At 35.4% G+C, this 19,377-nt stretch overlaps 2 protein-coding genes across 2 annotated transcripts; one reads left to right on the top strand and one right to left on the bottom strand.

Annotated features, from left to right (window-relative positions):
- The first annotated feature begins 2,669 nt into the window (after positions 1–2,669).
- On the top strand, positions 2,670–5,378 carry LOC18038089 (growth-regulating factor 3). Its single transcript, XM_006430214.2, has 4 exons — positions 2,670–3,180; positions 3,389–3,577; positions 3,824–4,196; positions 4,579–5,378. Exons 1-4 carry the CDS (start codon positions 2,952–2,954, stop codon positions 5,024–5,026), a joined length of 1,239 nt encoding a protein of 412 aa, XP_006430277.1. The 5' UTR covers positions 2,670–2,951; the 3' UTR covers positions 5,027–5,378.
- A 581-nt stretch (positions 5,379–5,959) lies between these two features.
- LOC18038088 (1,4-alpha-glucan-branching enzyme 2-2, chloroplastic/amyloplastic) lies at positions 5,960–18,434 on the bottom strand. The gene is made up of 22 exons (XM_006430213.2): positions 18,105–18,434; positions 16,994–17,151; positions 16,343–16,557; positions 15,782–15,880; positions 14,854–14,896; positions 14,234–14,293; positions 13,181–13,261; positions 12,769–12,885; positions 12,211–12,294; positions 11,863–11,984; positions 11,608–11,727; positions 11,005–11,134; positions 10,774–10,884; positions 10,158–10,286; positions 9,166–9,269; positions 8,907–9,051; positions 8,323–8,470; positions 8,082–8,182; positions 7,237–7,314; positions 6,649–6,804; positions 6,233–6,307; positions 5,960–6,139 (listed from the first exon to the last, which is right to left on the bottom strand). Exons 1-22 carry the CDS (start codon positions 18,232–18,234, stop codon positions 6,032–6,034), a joined length of 2,514 nt encoding a protein of 837 aa, XP_006430276.1. The 5' UTR covers positions 18,235–18,434; the 3' UTR covers positions 5,960–6,031.
- Positions 18,435–19,377: the final 943 nt, after the last annotated feature.

Here is a 19,377-nt window from a genome sequence, read left to right as displayed (position 1 = left end):
TGGTCCACCACAAGGTCAAGTGATACAAAACTAAGAGAGAAGTAGGGATGGCAATGGGGACTAGGGGGGGACCAATTTATCCGTATACATATCTAATATTTTGCGTATGTTTTCGTATACATACCTAATATTTTGCGTATGTTTCTGTATACATACCTAATATTTTGCGTATATTTCCGTATACATACCTAATATTTTGCGTATGTTTCCGTATACATACTTAATATTTTGCGTATGTTTCCGTTCCCGTCATAATTATTAGAGAGAATTCTCATTCCCTCCCCGAATAATAACATGAGATCTCCGAGGGTTCTCGATCCCCGAATAACTAATAAATTTTTTTTTGTTTTCAATTTTGAGTTAATCATATTAAAATAAAAAATTCAAATAAAAGTAAAGTTCGAAATATATCTTACATTAATATCTATTACAAAAGTCATACATTAAATTAGTAAGTAACGCAACATACAAGGGATACAAACTTCTTTTACAAACTATCATGAATAAATTAATAGTCTAATACAAAATTGTTACAAATAAGATCGAATTTAGATTCAAAATTAACTTTTTCAATGGTGGCGTGGACACTTTATAAATGTAGACTATTCCCTTTACAACACAATAGTTAAGTAAGAGTAAATTAAGAGCATATATTAAATTAGATTAGATATTAAAATTGTGATTCGCTGTGGGTAATTATAACATCTAAAAATAAATAAAAAATAGATTTAAGTTTAAAATATTTAATGAATATTAAAATTAAAACAAAATTTTTGGTCTAATAGAATCTACATGGTCTTTTTAATGTTCTAAATAAAAATTTAGGACTTTAATTAGTTAATTAGGCCTAAAAGTTTAATAATATAAATATTTTGATATTTGTTATTTTTACCAATATTTATAATTTTATTATTTATTTACTAGTAATTTTAAAAAATAAAAATGGAGAAATGGGTAGGGGATGGTGATTCCACCTCATCCCCGTCCCCTTCCCGAATAAGAAATTAGATAAAAAAATTTTCTCATTCAGTTTTCGAATAAGAAATTAGGTATGAAATTATACCCATATTCTTCTTGAATGAGAAAAATTCCTAAAAATACTCATCTCGGTGAGGATTTTTGCCATCCCTAGAGAGAAGCGGGCAGCTGCCTCTGCTCAGTCCAAAAAATTTTAGATGGCATGTTTTATCTACTTAGTTGAAATTATAAATTTATCCTCGTTTACTTAATTAAATACATGACGTTCAAGTTCAAATCTATCCGTGAAAATAATTATTTTATTTCTACTGTTTCTTCAATTGGCATTCACTTTTACTTCTACCCCCCCCTCCTTTTTTCTTTCAATTGATATGTAGTGTGGCACTCTTGTAAATGCAGGTAAAGTTAGGCTTGAAAGCTTAGAATTTTAAAGAAAAAACACAAACAGACAAAAAGATTAATAAGTCAAAGAATATCACGGTACGTATATCTAAAACGGAAAAGTATCTAGATGTGAATAGAGGAATATATCAGGGGCACATTCGTCTAACTAGGTTTGTTATTTTTGCATCTAGGTGCAGCCGCAGCTCGTCTGCTTTAGCTTACTAACATTTTGGCTCACGGGGCCGGCTTGAGCCAAGCTTCCTGCCCAGCCCAACACGAAGCGTATTATTTTTCATTTAAAATTGAGAATAAACAACGAAATTCTTTATGCAATTAAGCAAAAGGAGAAACTAAAAAGAAATGCGAAATTGTTTTTTTTTTTCCCCACTTGTAATTATCGAAGATATAGAGCTAGAATATATATAGACAAAAGAAAGATACACAGTTCTCTCTAAGATTTTTATATGTTTTTATTTTGTAGCTTTGATATTCAACTAATTAATTCTTTAATGATAATTTCAATCAATTTTGGGCAGAAAATATCTCTATTTTAAAAAGAAAGAAAGAAAAGCTTCCTAGTATCTATAAATATAGAGGCTGCTATAGGGCGGGCTAACCCTCGATGACAAGTAACCGCTGCGATGGAAATTCACACTATCAATTGATATTTCGTTAGTATAGATGATGGGATGGCACTTCAGTGTTTGTCAGGAGAGAGAGCCAAAGAAGCCATCGTCATTTTTCTGTTTTGGAAACTTGAAAGAAAACAATAAAACCTGAGCTTAGCTGGATTGGAACTGCACTTTCGGCTTCATAAAGCTCTGTAGATATTTTGACTGTTTTGAGTGTCTATGTAAACCCCACAGCCACTCTTATAAAAAATTGATAAAAGAAATAGAAAAGCAAAAGATTTTAACTAAATAAATTAAAAAAAAAAAAGATCATTTTAAAATTCAAGCACAAGAGTCATCTCCCCATGTTGCTCAAAAGTGCTATTTCCAATGCAAAGCTAGCTAGAGAGACAGAAAGATCAAAGGCTGCAGGTAATTATCTCTCTGGCAAATGCTATGTTACAATTAATGTAACATACACACTCAATAATAACCACACAAATTATATGGGCCCATCATTTGTGTGGTTATTATTAAGTGTATATGTTACATTAATTGTAACATAGGGACTCCCTTATCTCTCTATACAAATCTGAAATTGTTATTTTGATTGTTAAATAATTAATTTAGTTAGGGTTTATCTTTTTCCTCTCAACTGTCTTGTCTGACTGTCTTTTTTTTTTTTTTTCAAAAAAATTGAAGTACCCCAGGTCTAGGGCTTCTCCACTGGCTATAAACAAACTCTGCAGTCTTAACATGTCAGTTACTAATAAGTTTTTACTATCCAATTTTCTATTTTTCTCTCTGGTGGTGGGTATCTGCCAAAATATGTAAAAAGAACCTGAAGAAGTCCCTGCAAAACTTTCCCTTCACATATAATATATATGCCCAACAACACACCAAACAAGGCTTATTAACCCCAAACCCAAAACCAAATCAACCAGACTACAAATTAATTTCCTCTTTCTCTCTCTCTCCATGGAATTGCATCTGAAGCAATGGAGAGACCAGCAGCATGAGTCAGAGCAACAAGTTTCTGCAGCAAAGATACCAAAACTCTTCCTTGAGCCCCATGAAGCACAACACCTACACCAACACCAACAACCCATGTCATCTGGGTCATCTGCCCTCCCTTTGTTTGTACCTGAACCCACATCCAAAGTCAGCAGCCTGTCAGCATTTTCTGATTCAACCTCCAGATTTCCCAGTATGATATTTTTCTTCCTTTTCTATCACTCAGCTTTCATTTTTATCTCTCTCTCTCTTTCGTCTTTATACTACGCCTGTTATGTGACAGACAAGAACCCAGAAAAGTGTAGTAGTTTCTAGCTTCTAACTAGCTGAGTTCTCATTCTTATCTTATAACTTCCGGTTTTTCTTTTTCTTTTTTTAAATTTTTTTGGGATTTTTGTCAGGGATGGGAAGTTACTTTAGCTTGGCTCAGTGGCAGGAGCTTGAGCTACAGGCTTTGATCTACAGGTACATGTTAGCTGGTGCTGTTGTTCCACCTGAACTCCTTCAGCCAATCAAGAAAAGCCTTGTCAACTCTTCTCCTTATTTCCTCCATCACCCTCTTCAACATTATTCTCATTTTCAGCCCGCTTGTGAGTGCTACACCTCTCTCATTTTTCATGAAATAATATATTTAATTCTTGGTAAACGTAATCGTCATGGTCTCATTTGTCTAAATGCATATGCATATATATATTAGCGGATCTAGTGGTTTTTTAACCTGAACTGTTTGATTCTGATCTGCTCACCACTTAACTTAAAACTGTTTCATTTCTTCAGAATTAATATGTTAATTCCTGAAGTAGTAATATAATATGTATATGTATACGTGTGATCAGCGTTGCAATCGGGGTACTGGGGAAGGGGGGCAATGGATCCAGAGCCAGGGCGGTGCAGGAGGACAGATGGCAAGAAGTGGAGGTGCTCAAGGGACGTGGTGGCGGGGCACAAGTATTGCGAGCGCCACATGCACCGTGGCCGCAACCGTTCAAGAAAGCATGTGGAAATCCCCACACCCACCTCCTCTGCTGCTGCTGGGACTACTCTCAAAACCACTAGCAGCACCGTTAATAATAATAATAATAATAATAATAATAATATTTCTGCTGCAACTGTTGCTGCTCCTTCACCCTTTGCTCAAATGGCTAACGCCACTACTTTTGCTCTTTCCGCGCCTTCGCCTTCCATTGATCTTCTTCAGTTCAATCAAAGGTAATCCCTTGTTACGTATGAACCTTGCTAAAATGGTTTATGATTTGACTTGATTAACGTCAATTCGGGTTATGTTCGTTTTTTGATTACTTTACCTGACTTTGATCATTTTGATAAGAGTTCTTTTTATTTTGGGGGATGGGGGGTGGGGTGTTCAGATTTTAGATAAAGACAGATTCTTGGTAGGGCCCTGGGGAAAGTTAGGCCACAGCATGTTTCATGTCTGGGGGAATTGCTTTTGATTTTGTACAAACTGATGACCCCAACCACTTCTTTCGAAGATATTATGCTTATGCTTTTGCCGTCTTCTAATGCTTATCATTTCCTTATTTTGTTCTCTGCTTTAATTTTTGCTTATATCACGTTCTTTTGTCCGTTGTAGTTCCTGTGTGTCCAAAGCTGCTGTTAGTAAGGGCCTGTTTGAACCCCAAAATGAGGTTGGTAATAGCTCTGATGGTCACATTTTGAGGCCTTTTTTTGATGACTGGCCACGGTCATTCCACGATCACAACAATTGTGAGAGCAATTCTAGCAGAGTCAACTCTGCCACCTGCCTCTCCATTTCGATGCCGGGCAATTCGTCGTCATCTGACGTGTCTTTGAAACTTTCCACTGGCAATATAGATGAACCCGGCTCCCAGGGCGGTGGAAGGGAGGAGCCGCAGCTGAATTGGGCGGCAGGATGGGCCACTCACACGGTGGCTTCGATGGGAGGACCTCTAGCAGAGGCTCTGCGATCTTCGACTTCCAATTCTAATTCATCTCCAACAAGCGTTCTACATCAATTACCCCGCAGCTCTGCCTCAGAGGCTAGCTATGTTAGCACCTGATTTTTGTTGGTGATTTTGTAACTAAATAATTTGGTTTTCATTTGGTCCTTTTTTTGGAAAAAAAAAAAAAAAATTTCTTAGATTCGTGGTATAACGAAACTCTGCGACACTCTTCTGGTGGTTGCTGCCTCGTGTATAAATTGAGTTTGCTTGTGTTGTTTGATTGCCTTAAATTGTCGTATTTCTTTTTACGGATTTGGGAATTTGTACAGCAATTTTAGCTGTTAACTATCATGTCTGCTCTACACTTCGTTCGCTCTTCCATCAACTGAGAGGACAACATTGATTTGTGGTCAGTGACAGACCGCAGAGGCATTGTTGGATTTTTGGAGAGATACTGGCCCTTCTGCTGTACACCATAAAATATCATTTCCTATTTATGTCTCACCAAATTTTTCATTACAAATTTCAATTTTTTTTTCATTTCACATCTCAAGTCGTGAGTTGGTGCGAAAACTTGAGAACTAAGCCAAAAGCCAACTGCCAAACCATCGATGCAAACTGAGGGCTCCCGGTAGGCAGTGTCCTTTTCAGTTTTCAAAACCCTGCAGTAGCACTTCCTTTAGCGACTGATGTCCAACAACAATGATATCTAAGAAAATCCACATGATTACAATAACCACTGCGTTATTACTGAAGGTTCAGATACAATTTCACAGTACGTAGTCAGTAGTCTGACAAAAACAGTAAACTATCTAGTTGATAAGCAGTAACCACAACTTTAGCCAATAAAGAAACAACATTTACACCATGGCACAGGAAACATTTTACACGGTATTGGTCTCCAATACTTCGCATGAAATTGCAATGTTGCATGCATGTTGTCCTCTCCTCGTGTTCATCCTGACTTCCCCAATTTATGTGATGCAAAAATTACCAGAAAGGGTAATTCAACGAGTCTCTCACTGTACTTTTATTCTCAAGATTGGTAAGTGGAATGCTGATGCACAGCAAGGAGATCTCTCGAAACTCCCATATTAAATAGAACCTGATGGTTATTTAATTTTATACATTAAGAGGTTGCTCTTCTTCATCTGCTAGAGCATAGACCACAGCCGTTCTGCTTGGCGCATATACCAAGAAGGAATGAGGTCGGTCATCATACCACCCTTCCTGCACAAGCACCATTGCATTTAAAACCCTATAATTAACCATGAAATAAGGAGCAAGAGCAGGAGAAGAATTGTCAACAGGTGATTTTCTTACCAAGCTGAAGTACTCGGCATTGTGGTCGAGCCTTTTGTAGCCTCCAAACAGTGGATCATCTGAATCCAAGACAATCTGGAAGAGAAACGAAATATAATTGGAACAACGAAATGGAATAAAATGAGAAAACAGAATGACAGCATGCACAGACACACACCATGTATTTTGGTTCAAGTAATGAAGCAAGCATGAAAAAAAAATTGATAAAAATCTGAAACAGCCCGCTGTTTAACAAGGTTCTCCCATTTTCAGGTTACAAGACAATTGATTTAGGCTTCAATATTTGCACTTAAATATTTAAACCAGATTGGGTAAACATTAGGTAAGAAAAAGAAGACAGATGCATAAATGTATTAATGGGTCAAAGCTAAAACACATTAGAATAAAAAGTGGTAAAAAGCATCCAATGTTTATACCTTATACTTCCCTGGCTTCAAGCAGCCCACACGATAGTCGGAATAACTACTATTCCAATGAAAGTTGAAGACGAAAACAAGATTTCCTCTTTCAAAGACTATTACCCTGTCTCCCTCGTCCTTCCGTGACACATATTGGTGCTCAGAAGTCATGAACTGCATAAACAGTAAACCAGCGTTTTATTCTCCAGTCCACAACATGTTTCATCATATTATCAATACAAGGAAAGGAAAGGAGGAAAAAGACACTAGATCTAACAGCGGTAAAAGGCAAAATCGCATATAGACCAATACACTCGGCCAATTCCCAATGTAGGACACTGTTGATCATATTTATCTTTTACAAGGGAAACTAAATCCTGAAGACCTCCCTCAGCATAATAGATTAAACTCCAGCCCAATGATTGATAGGAAATACCACATAATACACCATAACCCATAATTAGCTTCGTACATCTCAGAAGATATAAATATAAACATTTAAAATCTAACAAATAGCATAAAATTTTAAGTAAATAAATAATTATAAACAAACAGTCCGAGGCATTAACACCATAAACCAGCAGTTTTAAGCTCAAGTAGACTTACCCCGTACTTCTCTTCAAGATGCTGCATTGCCCGATCAAATTCTTGCATTCCACGATATCTCAGATAATCAGCATCCCCCTGGGTGCATATAACCGACGCACAATAAGAATTATAAAAATACCTTCAAAACCCCAGCAAGGGAAAGTTATTTTCAACCATAGAGAAGTTGCTCATTCTGGATTCAAATGCCAAACATATTAAACAAGTCCACTAGAATAAAACAGAGGATAACGTTATGCAACAAGACAATTGTGTAACTTAAAATACACATGAACTAAATCAGAAAGGATCAATAAGTCAGTGGACGGATTAAGAGAATTTATATGTGCAGAGAAGCTGCTCATTTGGGACTTTAAAATGCTTAACATATTTCACTAAAATATAAAGGATGGGCAATTTTCGACATGACAATCATTTAACTTTGTATTACCTAAAACAGTAGGGACTAATAATTTGAAGGATTGATAACACAATATACACTAATCACTTACATAGATATATGTACACATATATACCAGGTTCATGATTCTTTTGGTACTATATTGACCAGACCTAACAAGTTGAAAGCAACTAAACTAAATAAAAAGTTTTAGTAGAACTTCTTTTTTTCATTTTTTAAAACAAACTCAATTCTTCGTCCTAATTGATCTGCATCTGGAGTAGTTCAATCAATCTATGGTTTAATTCAATGTGTAGTTTAGATTTGTTGTTCATCAATATTAAGTTGTGACTTAGTTCTATAATCCAATCAAAACATTGTAGCCAACATGAAAGCAAGTAAAATCATCAGTAAGTTCTTCCTTCAAAATGGTTACTTGCATTCCGTTACCGAGGGAGAAACTTACTAGATCAAACCTACGCCGGCACTTGTCATAGCTGAAATTGTTCCCAGGAACGAATTGACCATTAGGAAGACGCTGATCAACCCTTGGAAAATCAATCCACTCTACAAAGAGAATGGGGTTGAAAGAGTAACATCATATCTTTTGAGAACCATCAAATTGATTATCAAAAAACATCAATGATGAAAGAAAGCAAAAAAAAAGAAGTAAATAAATTTAAAATTTAATAATCAATTGACTTTACCAGGATGTCCAAATTCATTGCCCATAAAGTTCAAATATGCTTCTCCACCTAATCCCATGGTAATGAGCCTGATCATTTTGTGTAATGCTATTCCACGATCTATGAGGGGAGTTGACGGTCTGTCCAGAGCCATAAAATCATACATATCCTGCAGAAAGGCATAAAAAATAAAACAAATAGAAGGTATAAAACTTAAGATTTTCTTCAATGATTCATAAGCTATCTTACTTTAACCCCACAGGAGCCATGAAAAAAGGCAACAAATCACAAAGCAAGAACAAAAACGAATTTGTTGCGACATATGAATAACTCATGCTACAGATGCATTGGTCATCAACTTGGAAATCGTATGAAATAAAAGAAAAAATTATGCAACTCCAAATCCTATAACCATACAGCATTCCTGTAACTGTGAATGTATAAAGCTGCAGGTATGTCCTTCAATGTGACCAAAATTAACACTGACACTGGACGAAATCCAAAGTTCTTGCCCGATAACAAATAAGCTTTCTATAGCCCTTAATTCAAGTAGATAAATGTTGTTCAGCACATATAATAAGTAAATAAGTAAGAACACACGTAACCTTGTCCATCAACCAAAATGCAATTGTCTTGTCACCAACAAGAGCTTGGTCATGACTTTCAGCATAAGCAACACACTTTTCCAACCACCTCCTGTTGGTCATTGTGTGAACGATTTCACCCATTTTCCAGTCTTCATCCCTTTTCCTACAAAAGAGGAAAAACAAGACGTGTCTTATATATCATATGATTATACAAAGAGATTCTGGATTCATGTCCATTGAATGGTAATGTGTGTTTGGACTTCCAGTGGGAACATACTTAAGGAGCTGAATCCATTTATCAGCGATGGCCATTTGCAGACGGTAATCAAATCCCACACCACCATCTTGTACAGGAATGCAGAATGTTGGCATTCCGCTAACCTGCAAAGGAAAATTAATTTTGTAATCAACTGAACAATGTCAGGAAAGTGCAGGAGTGATTTATCCCAAAGAGTACAAATATAAACGTGAGCTATTATTTATTAACCTTCACATCAAATGTTAATTATTTATTAAATGTTGAAAAATTCCACAATAAATCTTCATCTCCTCGTGATTAGATGCATTTCAGTGAGCACTAGAACACGGTGCAAGTTTATGTCAACTGTTGTCTTTTTCCCACTTTCTTCTAACATACTCACAAAAGGATCTTATAGAGCTAAAGGTTACTGATAAATGCCACAAACATTCTAGAATGAATGAAAACAATATGAGGGTTTATGTTCAAATTAAAACCAGTTGGTAGTCAAAGAACCCTTTTATTTGTATAACATGTAATGTACGGTATGATTTGGGCTAAACTCAGACACACAACAGGGAAACGCACATCCTCTATAAATGCATGGATGCACCTACTTTCACTGACATAACCCTGTATAAGATACTATTTTGTTATTCCACTGAAATCAATAAGTCCACAGAGGAAAGTGGAGGGCTAGAATCAATAGACACTCAATATGCTTTCGAGAGGACTATACAACATACATCTAGAATGAATGAAAAACAACATGAGGGTTTATGTTCAAATTAAAACCAGTTGGTAGTCAAAGAACCCTTTTATTTGTATAACATGGAATGTAAAATATGATTTGGGGTAAACTCAGACACACAGAACAGGGAAACACACATACTCTATGAATGCATACATGCACCTACTTTCATTAACATAATCCTGTATAAGATACTATTTTGTTATTCCACTGAAATTAATAAGTCCACAGAGGAAAGTGGATTGCTAGAATCAATTTTTGAGAGGACTATACAACATACATCTTCACCAATTGAAACAGCCTCTGGGTATAGCCCATGAATCATATCGTTGACCAGCATCAGGTAAACAACAGCATCTACATCAGTTGCAAATCCAAAGTACTCACTGTAATTTCCAGTAAATGCTACCTGCAGCTCAAGAAACAATTAAGAAAAGGACCAATATATTGGTAGAACACCAAATGATGTAGTTCTAAAAATGCAATGCTTTCATTCCCCCAGTCCACATTATACATAATGCAGTCTTTAAAACAATCTTTTAGAAAAATATCGTTGATGTTTATGTGGAGGCAATCCTGCAACTGAAGTGGATTGATGTCCCACATGTCGAGGCTGGTTGAAATTTATTGCCATACCATTTGCTAACAGCTTAAGCTTTTAATTGGTTGCTTAACTGTGTTCACTATCTTAAGTTCTAGCAAGACCTATATGCCAAAATGGCTTCATTCAAGAAAGGCTTCAATTAAGTTAGTAATGAAACACGGTATAACTACAAGCAATTCCTCCCATTGGTGTATTAGGGTTTACAACATTCATTACCATCTTGCAAACATTAAGCTAGTCGCTAAACCAAATTCAGGAAAACAAGGGATCATTTCCAAGAGCTCTAAAACACCTGCAAGCCATGGTGAGTGTACATCATTGAAGTCACACCATCAAATCTGAATCCATCAAATTTATATTCTTCCAGCCACCATCTTGCATTTGAGAGAAGAAACCTTAATACCTATATCAGAAATTAAAAAGAAAGAAGTTAATTACTACTGACAATAACATTCAGGGGAAAAAGAAGAAAAAGATTAACCACCAACATGATATATTTTTATAGTTTGGCAAAAGCACATACTTCCCAGCTTCCATAATTAAAAAGGCGAGAGTCCCACATCCAATGATAACCTCGCGACCCGGAATGGAAGTAATGGCCATCAGTTCCATCAAACATGTTCAGCCCATCCAACACATTATTAGATGCGTGGCTGCATTTATTAGATATTACCAGTTAGATATCCTTAAAAAAACATTAAAAAACAAATGTGACTATACTACTATGAAATGATTAAGAATGTCTGACATATACATTAAACTTTCAACTACATCATTCATCCTCGTTGAATTAAATTGGTCATTCAACAAAATGATTTCAAGGCAGATGTTGCAAATGTTAATAACTACAAGCTACATCATTCATCTGACAATTTAGTGGCCTTCCCAAATCATACGCAGAATCATTTGAAGGTCAAGCAAAATTACACAATATATATATATCTAATGGCTAGCTCAATCAAGGATCAATGATAAGTGACTATTACCTACAAAGATTTGCAAGTATGATTGTTATTTTTATTATTAATTTTGGCTAGCATCAGAAGCAACAAAGAACATGCATGCAGTGAACAATAAGCCAACAGATATTTCTAATGATAATATTCTCTTTAGATTTAGCTTGTACCTATGGACAATATCCATGAGAACAAGCAGACCTAACTCATGAGCTTTATCTATCAGAGACTTCAAATCATCAGGAGTTCCACAACGGCTGCTGGGTGCAAAAAAATTTGTGACATGGTACCTACATCAAATCAAAGAGAGCTTGAGAGTATATCAACAAATACGAGCTGTTTAGTCAACTCATACACAAGTATAATTTAAAATGTAGATGACAAAGTATACAGTAATCTGGAGCTAGTTCAAACAAGGAAAGTACCCAAAGCTAGCATAGTATGAATGCTCTTGGACAGCCATAATTTGAACAGCATTGTAGCCGAGTCTTTTAATGCGTGGGAGCACATCGTCTCTGAAGTTGGCATAAGTGTTAATTATGGGCTCCTGCATGTCATGGTTGATAATTTGTGAGAAGAGAAGAATTAATAAACATAGCACAGAAAGAAGGCGAAAAACAAAAAAAAAGAAAGAGGTTAAAGGAAGGTTGTGGAATTCCTAATTCGATTGTTGAATCTTCTATGTACGCACATATTTATGCGTATACACACATATAATAATACAAATCAAGAGACTGAAGTTATCATATGAGAGAGTGAGGGAAGATCCATACCGTGCTACTCATTCCAACATGTGCCTCATAAATTCTAAGCGACTTTGGCTTCTTCGGCTGAGGATGTTGAAATACATACTTTTCCTGTAAAGGATTGAGCATGCTGATCATGAGAAGGTCCAATATAGATTGGGACCTCAACTTATTTTATCATATTGAGTGTTAAATTATGGTCATAAAATAATAGTTGCTACTTCATCTAGAATCACATATAGCTGCCCCAATAAAATTAGTAGATTCACAATCTCACATTTCAACATGTACACATGATAGGCATGGTAGAGCTGCATTCTCAAAATTATAGAGAAAAGTTTCAAAATTAATCTCAAATCGTTCCTAATATTATGGTAGAGCTGCATTCTCAAAATTATAGAGAAAAGTTTCAAAATTAATCTCCAATCGTTCCTAATATTATCCAATATTTTAATGTTACTATATCATTTCTCATCAAAGTTCCAAATCATATCAGCGGAATGTGGTAGGAAATCATACTTTTCTCATTTTTTTTCTTCAAATAACTAAAAAGACTTGGAGAAAGAAAAGAATACAAAACTATACCTCTTCTGGAGGATCATAGTATATGCCATTGTATGGAATTTCACCCGGAGCTTGCACAGAGAACTTGATCCAAGCAGGAATAGAATCTTTAATACCAGAGGGAGTATCCATGTGAATCTACAAATACATGTTTAAAATCTAGATAAGTTAGACAACACAACCACACTATCATAGTTTTATGATTGTTGACACAATGACAACAGCCCAATGTATGGGTTAAAGCAAAATATGACATGTTTGTCACGCTCACTAACAAAAACTCTATGATGTGTTCAAGCTACATAATAATAACCATAACAAGTATCTAACTAAGGTGAAATGAATCCATCACAAACAATAAGTTAAAAATAGAAGAGTAGCATGCCTAAAAATCACAAAGCTAGACTTAAAATTAACTGACAAGAAATGTTACCTTTACACGAGAACCATGGGGAATTGGCGGTGAACCGTCAGCATTGTTTGGCAAAAAGATCTCCCATACCCCAAATTCATTCTGTTAGAAACAACTGATGAATTTCATGCTGCTTTGAAGCAGTAAATAATGATGATAAAATGGTGAAAAGAAAAGGAATTTACATACAAGATGCAAATATGAAATGTCAGATAACCACTGATAGCCATTACGGTCAAATTACAATGAAGTAGTTTATCCTTTCCCTAACCTAGAACTACCACGATGAGGTAATAACTAACCAGTTAGCTATTCCAATATCATTTCATATAGTTTATCCTTTCCCTAACCTAAAGCTACTGCAATGCGTTAATAAATAACCAATTAGATATTTCTAGTATCATCAATGCATATGCCACCTCATTGTCTTCTCACTGATATCAATGAACAGCTCAGCTTTGGTTGTCATGAAGCTCAATCAAGCCCATAAACTAGTAAAAGAAACCAAAATGAGCATAGCTTTAAAAGCAAGTGCATCAGAGGTACAGCTTGAGCAAAGTTAAATTCAAATTGTTCTGATTAGGTCAATGATCACTAAAATTATATAATTCCTGTATAATAAACAAATCATAATATCTCATAAAAGGATCATAAAGGAGACACTTTGATTTAACATAAACCAAAAGATTAACTGCTAACAAATCTTACATATAAAGAGTTTTCGGTGAGACAAAAAATAAAACACCAATAAGCTATGAATTATAACATGCCATTGGTATTTCATCCCTTGAAAAGACAGATTTTGCACACACAATTTGTGTGGCTGATTCACTTAACAAAACATTTTTAATTGACAAAAAAAACTTCCAGATAGTTCAGTAAAACAGCTTTTTTCATTCACACACATTGATCTTTCTCATAGACCTCATCTTCTCTTGATCTCCTCACATATCAAAAGCATGCTAGTTCTTGCAATTTAATTACTAGTACAACGACTCACAAGTCAAGGTCAGTGCAATCAAGGATTGTTAATATACAGTGAAACTTAAATTACAAGAAGAAAAGATGACATACCCGGGTCATAATATCTGCATTAGGATTCCAATTATTGAAGTCTCCAATCAGAGAAGCTGACTGAAAGATAAAGTAAGCTATCACTATATATTAAGGAAAACGAAAACAAAGAAGTTTTACACATCTACCAAAAGTTTCATTCAATATGACCAACTTTTAGGGGAAACATAAAGGTAAGGGAAGGGACATTTTTATTATTCAAGACCAGATTAACGCTCAACTTATCACTAACTTTTGCTAGAAAAAGTATCAAATTGGTTAAATTCCAACGTGACAAAGACAAAACATATTTGCAGCATGTCATCTCATTTTGTGGTCAGAATACTGAAATCATCATATTTATAATCCAACATTTCTACAAAAAAACAAAGTTAAAGAGCCTTGACCTCGTTCTCCCGTTCTCAGGTATCAATATATCAAAGTAATCTACATTAATTAGAGGACAATGTCATGGTGAAAAAAAAAAATGTTCTCAAAATAAATGTACTGAGATCTAGATGGTCAGAATCCAATGTAAACCTATAACTGCATGGAGAGATGCAGTCTAAAGAATACCACCCTTGTTGAGAGTTAATTACGCCAAACAATTAAGACCTTAAAAACATAAAATCAAAACAAACCTTAGCTCCTGGCGCCCACTCTCTATAAGTTATGCCTGTGTCACTGAAAAACCAGAAGATTATTTTCAGAAACTGCGCATGAACTTATCGTTTAATTATTTTAAGGAAATTAAACTTTATTGGAAGCAGAGGGAGACCATTTAAAAAGGACATGCAAAACCTATAATATAAACACGAAGAAAATAATCTAAGGGAACAAAATACAAGACAGTTATGATCCATGAATAAAAGAAGTTCTGCCGTCAAACCCCAAAAAAAAAAAGAAAAAAGAAAGCGCGGGATAATCTACAGGCTGACACCATTTGTCTATTAACCTGCTCTGTTGACCAATCTGCTGCCAGATGGCCCGGACCTACTCGATATTTCCTAAACTGCTATAAGGATAAAATACACGATTAACAGAACACGTCTAATATCCCAACATAAATTAATCGTGAGAAGCTTCCCATTGAAAATGCACGTCTAACTTTCTTAAGGCCAGCCACAACCAGGTAAAATCCGTCAGTTTGTCAACCAGTAGAATGATTTGTATTATATTGAGCTTCAGTAAGAGTTGAACTAAGAAGTGTATGACATGTTAAATGACACATCAGACTAATTCTGAGTCTAATCAAGAAAACTACAAAGGACAAAAATTATAGAAATTTTGCACCCTACAAAGTTGGAAAATAATAACTTGACACCACAATAAAGGTAAGGTTTGGATGCAAGCTACTAAGGGAAAAAAATAATTCGGAGGGACTAAAGGAGCATTTATGCTTAATTTCTTTATAGAAACCGTTCTTAGGAATAAAAAGGAATAAAACACATTACAGCATATCATGTTTGAATATTAGATAGTGGCTACATATGCTAGAACCTATATTCTACGTGCAACATAAAAAAATGTGCAAGGTACAGAATCAACCAAAGTTATGAAAGTGTATACCTGCGTATGAAGCCAAACTTCTCATAGCCACGAGAAAATGCCGCTAAACCACCTTCATACTTGTCAATATCTTCACACATTTGTTTATATCGTCCATATCTACAATCAGAATAACAAATTCAAGTCTTTGACCTACCTTAGTTATATAATCAATAAAGTAAATAATAGAGGACAGATAAGAAAACAGATACATAGATAAATCATATAAAATAAGAACAAGGTTTGATCATAATAGGCACCAAAAGATTACAAAATCCTGCACCAAAATGCAATCTTCTGGTCAAACATTTTGCTTAATGTATCTTTAAAAAAAAAAAAATGCTCAGTCACAAACGAGGGAGGTAGGGAGGAGAGATAACAAAGCATGTAGTGATGTATCTGATTATATGAGCATGCGAAAGAATTTATCTATGGATGACTGGAAATCATGTACAAATTATCTAACAATTTGCTCTGAGAAATCCAATTAGCAACATTCTAAAGCAATCAACTTCCTATCCATTATCTATTAAGAAGCTAACCATGTGACTTGTATCAGTAAACAATAGAAAATTCTCTTACCGGTAATCAAGATGCTGACGGTGACCTAACAGATTTGGATCAATCTCGTATATTTTCTGCCCGGCACCAGGTGGAGGAATGGACCTTGGTCCAACTTCACTTTTAACTTCACTCTTTTCAGAGCTTACTTTCCCTTGTAAAGTAACAGGGCCGTGATCTTCAATCTCAACATTCTCATTGTCTTCCATTTGCAGACTCTCTATGCCATTTCGTACCTGAAAGAAGAAAGGTACCAAAATGACAATATGCACAATTCAAGCTTTCTAAAGAAAATCAACCTATCATGAATACTACAAATATCAGATACATATATGTCATTCAAATATGAAATAAGCAATCATAAAAGTATTTCGTTTGATGAATTATCTGGATTTAGATCTTTGATAAGCATGGGTCACTACTTATGACACATGCTGGATAGATACAAAGTTCTCATTGTATTTCACCGAATTCTAAGTTTGCATTCAAATGCACTATCTAGCATTGAAAAAAAGTATTCAAACGTGTTATATCCTATGCATAAAAAGCAATGCTACGTCTCAGCTTACATGCAAGAATGCAAGATGGTATTACAATATACAATGTCTATTGACATCCACCAATAGATGTCATGTAACGAGAACGGGTCACTTATACTGGAATATCACAAACCTCAATATCTTCGGAAACTGTCTCTGGAGTTTCCAATTGATCTGTCACTGCTGAAGGGTCATCACTCTGGCTGCCAGGAACAAGGACTTTCTCGGATGCTGTAATTATTAGAGGAGAGGCATCAAACTCTTTTGAAGACTTTCCAGCAAAGATCTTCCCTACAAACGAGCATCAAATTAGCTTAACACATATAACAAGACAACTAAGATAAGTACACAACTATTACAAACAGAAATAGGAACGCCCCCATATCACCAAAAAAAAAGAAATTATAAAGCATTGTGCCTCCCACAAAGGACAATCGTGATCACTTACGATCACATTACTCTTCTAACCACAAAAGAGGAGGCAAATGCAATAACCATATTACATTAGAATCTAAGAAAACAATAGATAGGAATCTCTGATGACATTGATGTCTTAAAATCATCCAATGGATTACAATTCTACTGTTGTCTATGAAACACTTCAAACCAACTGCATAACAACAACCAATTATAATTTACCGCTGATCCAACAACAACTCAATTTCCTAAACCTGTTGCACTTCAAGCATTAAGCAACCAAAAATTCCTCCAAACTTACTCTACTAATCAATTCCAAAATCGATAAAGGTATCTTCACATTGTCGCCACAATTTTGAGAAAAAAGAGCTCAAATTCTTGATCAAGCATACAATTTCTACATTAACTTCGAAATGAACTTTGCTCTCTGTTCTCGCTATTTTTAGAACCAATCACGTCAAGTTTCACGAAGTTACAAACATATTAATCTTGCTTTCGTTCAGAAAATTAAGCAATCATATTTACTTATTCAGCTAAAAGCAATTTGATAGTTATAATACGATTAGCTAATGACACTTAACAGCATAATCAAGTTCAGCTGGTAAACCAAATTACCAAACCGTTACTCGCACTGTGCATATCCTGCTTTCGCAGTTCATTACACTCATAGCAAACACTGTTTCATCCATAACTCAATATCACCAGATTCATGTTGTCAGGCAAAGAGGGGGAAAAAAACAGAGTGAAAATGAACTCATTAAGCAACCAGAAAAGAAAAATGAAAGCAAAAGCTTCAATCAGTAGTAAATAAATATGAGAATAAGTACGTGAAAATGAGTCCTTCTTCAACAAGAAGGAGAGACTCGTACTCCTACGATCGCCATTGAAGCCCGATGGAGCCGATGACTTGTACAAATGCGGCACACACGGCAACCGTATACCAGATGCATAAACCATTTTCTGAGGTCGATTCTTTTATAATATTTTTATTTTTGAAGTAAAAAGAAAGAAGCGTGGAGTCCAGCAATTGGAAAGGGTGAGACAGATCTAGAATTTGTTGTTGAATTCGAAACGCCGCAAGAAGCGTTGAAGTGGAAATAGAAAATATCGGTTCAGTTTAGATTTTTGAATGTTTCACTGCTATTAGTTTGTTTGTAGCTGGAGCTGACTATACCGATACGTGTACCGTCGAGAATTGCATGGGGGAACGGGTGTGTGGGTCCCGCGAGTGTCATTCTCTATCGTCAATTCTTTTCGATATTTCGTGCATCGGTCACCGTGGGGTCCAGCAACGTGGGCCCTTTGTTGTTGTTAAATGCTTTAGAGAAGATTAGAAATGAAAGGCTGAGGAGTGTTTTCGGTGGCTGTTTATTGATTTTTCTTTTTTCCTTTTTTTTTTAATATTAATTTTGGCGTTTTCAATTTCTAGTTTACTTTCCAATTTGGAGGAAAAAAGGTTCCTTTTTTTGCGGATTTTCTGTTACTGTAGTAGTGTTGATGTTTAGCTGCTTTATCGTGAAGTGACCGGCAGTCGCCATCGCATCTCATCATGTCAACGAAATATCTATCAGGAATAGTTTACTTTCTACAATTGGTTATAGGACTCGACTAGCTTACAGAATCTGTAAGGTACAGACTGCAGCATCAGCCGTTGGATGTGGTTGGACGTGGAGTGAGAAACTAAACAATAGAAAATCGGATGGTGGGATGACGGGAGATGTTTGTTACAGAATCTGTACCATAGACAGGTCCTTGGTTATATTGATAAAATTACCAAAACCAGGCGATGCTTAAGAGCATTTAATGTATAAAATATTATTAAAATATTATTAAAATACTTTCCAAAAACGAATATAAGAATTCAAGTAAAAGACCCCTTTTGCGTAAGTGTTTCTAATATATTTATAATATATTATATTCCTATCCAATTAAATTCTTTAAAGTTTTGTTATTTAGGCTATATTTAGAGGGAGTCTCTAAGTTATATGGAGCCGGCTACTTTGCACCTGTGATTCCGAATCACCCAATTTTGTTTTTACCAAACATGCCGTTGGATATTATCTAACGGATGAAAAAGAGACACACAGACAAGTCAAAGTA

The sequence above is a fragment of the Citrus clementina genome, unplaced genomic scaffold (assembly GCF_000493195.1).
Source record: "Citrus clementina cultivar Clemenules unplaced genomic scaffold, Citrus_clementina_v1.0 scaffold_6, whole genome shotgun sequence".
Lineage (NCBI taxonomy): Eukaryota > Viridiplantae > Streptophyta > Magnoliopsida > Sapindales > Rutaceae > Citrus > Citrus x clementina.
Note: the sequence above shows the minus strand (reverse complement) of the source record. Positions and strands in the feature narration are given on the sequence as shown.